Raw genomic sequence first — 4,274 nt, 5'->3', positions numbered from 1 at the left:
GTGTCAAGCCGGTTACGTTTAGGTACCTGGTGGACGTGTGTCGGCCCCACATGAAGCGCGAAGTTACTAACATGCGTTCCACCATTCCGGTGGAGGAGAGAGTTGGTGCTGCGCTGTGCAAGTTGTGCTCGAGCGCAGAAGACCGCACCGTCGCCAACTTGTTCGGCCTGGGACGGTCCACCGTGAACGAAAACTACAGGGAGTTCTGTAAGGTAGTTGTCTCCGCCCTCGAGCAAGACTGGCTCAAGATGGTGAGCGCCGCCGAGCTTCCGGACCACATCGGGGAGTTCCAAGCTGCTCTGGAGTTTCCCCAGGGCATAGGGGCGCTGGATGGCTGCCACTTCCCCATCTCACCACCGAAGGTCAACGCGAGCGACTACCACAACTACAAGGGCTGGTAGGTAACCTTTACTTCAAGGACAATGTGTATCATCATCTATGGACTGCTAGTATCCTTACGATATACGTTGAACTTCCTGGACCTTCAGAAAGTCGGGCATCTGTTTTCAAACTGATAATTGCAACAAAAAGAAGAAAAAAAACAATTTCTATAAGAAATATTGAGTGTGAATTATTATCAGTAAACAAATTCAATGAAGCTAGCCAAACTGAATGATGCAAACCTGTTACTGCTAGCAAGTGTTCTAAAATGCGTCCTTGAGGCATCGAAACATAAAGAGGGGCATGCCAAGCAAAGGGCAACGGAGAGAACTCATAGAGAACTTGCGATGATGAAGGACCCAACTCCTGCCGTCATTGGTTGAGGGGAAACAAACCCACGTGGGCACATTTGGGGGGCAAACAAACGCACGAGGTGCGCAAAACGCAAGCTAACTTGCACTGCAATTGGTTTCAAAGGTTTCGATTTGAATAAAATGTACCTGGACCAAACATTTTTCCTTATAAATTTTAATATGGTGATATAAGCTACACATGTTTGATGACATGGAAGGTATGAAATAGCTATTCCTGAATATGAGATGCCAGTAACTGATAGCCAGCTTTTGACACTTTTAATGTGATGTTCAGAGGCTATGTACACCTCTGTTCTGCGGAGTTTTAACGAAGTGTGCTGTGCTGTCTACTTCCCTTTTGAATCTCCGGTTTGGGGACTGTATGACTACAGCATGATATATTCAATACCCATGGAGCTGGGGAGTTTGGGGACTGTATGACTACAGCATGATATATTCAACACCCATGGAGCTGATATATGCCTTGTAATGTTTGTATCCAGGTATAGCATCATCCTGCTGGCCCTCGTAGACCACCGCTACCGGTTCCGGTATGTGAACGTCGGGACACCAGGGCGGTGCCATGACGCACATGTATACCGGAGGTCGGCTTTGACGGCTGTTCTACAAGGTCCAACGCTGCAGATGCCGATGGTCACCGTCAACGGGACCACCGTGCCGCCCCTGATCCTGTGTGACCAGGCATTCCCTTTGACATCCAACATGCTCAAGCTGTACCCTCGCAAGGACGTTAAGAAAGACTCTCCACAGGAAGGCTTCAACCGACTGCTGTCATCTGCTCGCCGAGTCGTGGAGAACGCCTTCGGAAGGGTCAAGGCCCGATTCCGCTTCATTATGAAGAGGATGGAGTGCAAGGTGGACAACGCTCGGCTTGTTGTGCGAGCCTGCTGCATTTTAAACAATGTGTGCGAGCATTTCAACGACGGTGTCGAGCCCCAGTGGCTCAGCGACGTGGCAACGGAGGACAGGATCTATCTGCAACCGGTGTGCACCACAGATGCCGAGGCAGACAACGGGCAGGGCGTCAGGGACGCCATTGCGGGGTACCTACACCAACGCTCGAGGCACATGGTCTAGATGAAGAGCTCAAGTAACTGCTCTTGTTTGCAGCAACAGAAAGACCACAGACCCTGACAGCTACGAGGGCCCTTTCCAGTGCCTGAAGAACAAAAGGCCCTTTTAAGGGCCAAACAAATCTGGCTTTGGAGCGTAAAACGTGCTGCCAACCCCGTGTCCCAAGTGAAGTCTCATGTTTCGGTCCATATGCTTAGCCTTCTGTATGCTTTCATGTGGCTTTTATAACACAGTTTTAATAAACTGTAAGGCATTGACTGCCGAAATATAAGTTCAAGCATCTCTCATTGCTACTATGTGCAATGAGACGAAGCTTATAAAACAAAAGATCATCTGAAAGGGTCACTGCTGGAGTGCAAGAAATACCAGCACCCGTTTGGGGTATTCCTTGAACTGTTGCTTTCCATGAGAGTTGCAAGGAAAAAAAAGTATGGGTATGCGAATAGTAGAATTTCAGCTTGAATGAAATCGAGTATTCCCAAATAGTTGGCAAAAAGTCAAATGTATAATCAAATATTGAATACCAAAAATTCTATTTGGGGGCTCCATATGCCAAACCAATCAAGGGCATATTGCACAACTTAATGAAAAACTGGGGATTAGTGTAGGTCACCCAGGGACCTTGAGGTACAACCGAAATCTCGGTTACACAGTGGCCTCTCCGCAATAAGCCTCCGTCAGGTTGCAGACACCACGGACAGGATTAGATCTCGCCAACTGGGGATACGTAGGCAAACGGTCTGCTCTGAAGTCACCGAGGCAGCTACTCTTGAATGTAACATGAATGCACACCAGGACAGCTTACATGGCAGTTTATGTGTCATTTTTATTCAAGAAAGCCATCAATGCAGTTGCGAGCTCTTGCTGCACCTTGATGGCGGTTTCCTGCAGGACGATTTCCCGCTCCCGTAGGGCGAACTCTCTCCCCCTCGAAGCCTCAAAACTCTGCCTGAGCAGCCTCTGCTCATCGATCACCGTTTTTATGTATGCGGTGCTTGGAGCTTGCGGCCTTTTCCTTTCTTGTGGCCTCGGCGGCACGTTGCTTGTGCCATTGACGCTGCTGGGCCCCGGCCTGCTGACACTTGTAGCGGCAGGGGTGCTGGCGACTTGGCTTTCCTCGCCATGCAGCTCCCCTCCGGGTTCCTCGACGGGCTCCTCGAAGTAGTCTACCTCCACCATGCTTCTCTCTTGCATGTCGGAGAGCAACTGAGAGGAGTACCACACAAGTAGTTTTTCCTGTTCAGATACAAGAGACTGCAGCAAGCTGTTAGGTGCCACCCAAAGCCATTATAGAAGGGGTACCCAAAAGTAACGGAACTCTAACCCTGTGTATGAATGCTTTGTAGTTGAGAATCATGATGCTAGGTATTGCTAGCATAGTTATATGCATCAGAGCGCATAAGTGCTATAGCTCTATACTCCGTTTCAGAGACAGCATTCAACGCTCTCAAAGATACTGGCACGAGCACGGGACTTCTATTAGCGATTCATTTGGACATGCTTTCGTGCAAATTTAATATTCGATATAGCCAAGCTCTCATGTCAGTACCTTTGACAGCATTGTACACTGTGCATTAAAAGGAGTGTAGCGTAAAATATTGAGCAGGCACACACAAAACAGTTGAAGATAATCGCAAAAACATCAGAAAGGACAACTGTTACGTTCGAGAGCAGAAAAACAGGAAGGGCCCAAGGTAGAGTAGGCGCCTTATCTATGGTATGCACCCTTTCTACAGTATAGCCATAGTCTGGCAGAACTCCGAATTTTTAAAGCAGCCACAATGCTCCACTTCAGCTGAAGCTCTCGCATCAAGCTTTACCGCATTGCACCGTCACACGCGTGCAAAGTTTTGTCGCTTTGCAACGGCTTCTCGGAAAAGCAGCCAAAGCAGAGGAGCACGTCGATTAGCTCGGTGGACTCTGCTTGGTGGGAAATTTTCAAGAACAATTTCACGCATTTGCCACTTGCTGCCACTTTCACATTGAAATGATTTGTCATTCAAAAATGCAGAAACTTTTCTGAGAGAAACCACCAAACCTACCTCCACTACTGCCGGTGTGGCGTGGTTGGACGCCAAACTTTCATCCACGAGGGTCGTGTCGTTCAGGGGTAGGGACCCAAACAGTCGATTGAGGTCCCAGAAGAAGGGCCACTTCATGGCGCCGGAACCCGTGGTGGTCCCCTCCCTCATATGTTTTCTGAAAAGTGGAATTACAGTGAGTGGCAACTTTATGGCAAAGCTATTGATGTATGCATAATGGGAATTTTTAACTGGGATATTTAATTCACGATTTAAATCATGATTTAAACCACGATTTAGTTATCTTAAATTTTTTTTTTCCGCCCTGACATGTCCTACTCTCAGGGTGCATGAAACTTTACAATTATCTTACCGGTACGTGTTGGTCAGGTTTTCTATCTTGGTGTGGACCTGGTCCTTGGTC

At 48.1% G+C, this 4,274-nt stretch overlaps 2 protein-coding genes across 2 annotated transcripts; one reads left to right on the top strand and one right to left on the bottom strand.

The window, feature by feature from the left end:
* Nucleotides 1-248: 248 nt before the first annotated feature.
* On the top strand, nt 249-1,832 carry LOC120841112. Its single transcript, XM_040211951.1, has 2 exons — nt 249-397; nt 1,238-1,832. Exons 1-2 carry the CDS (start codon nt 249-251, stop codon nt 1,830-1,832), a joined length of 744 nt encoding a protein of 247 aa, XP_040067885.1.
* An 810-nt stretch (nt 1,833-2,642) lies between these two features.
* On the bottom strand, nt 2,643-4,021 carry LOC115327229. The gene is made up of 2 exons (XM_040211953.1): nt 3,872-4,021; nt 2,643-3,035 (listed from the first exon to the last, which is right to left on the bottom strand). The coding sequence occupies exons 1-2, from the start codon at nt 4,019-4,021 to the stop codon at nt 2,643-2,645; spliced, it is 543 nt and encodes a 180-aa protein (XP_040067887.1).
* Nucleotides 4,022-4,274: the final 253 nt, after the last annotated feature.

The sequence above is a fragment of the Ixodes scapularis genome, unplaced genomic scaffold (assembly GCF_016920785.2).
Source record: "Ixodes scapularis isolate PalLabHiFi unplaced genomic scaffold, ASM1692078v2 PGA_scaffold5__190_contigs__length_132052651, whole genome shotgun sequence".
In the NCBI taxonomy this organism is placed as follows: Eukaryota; Metazoa; Arthropoda; class Arachnida; order Ixodida; family Ixodidae; genus Ixodes; species Ixodes scapularis.
Note: the sequence above shows the minus strand (reverse complement) of the source record. Positions and strands in the feature narration are given on the sequence as shown.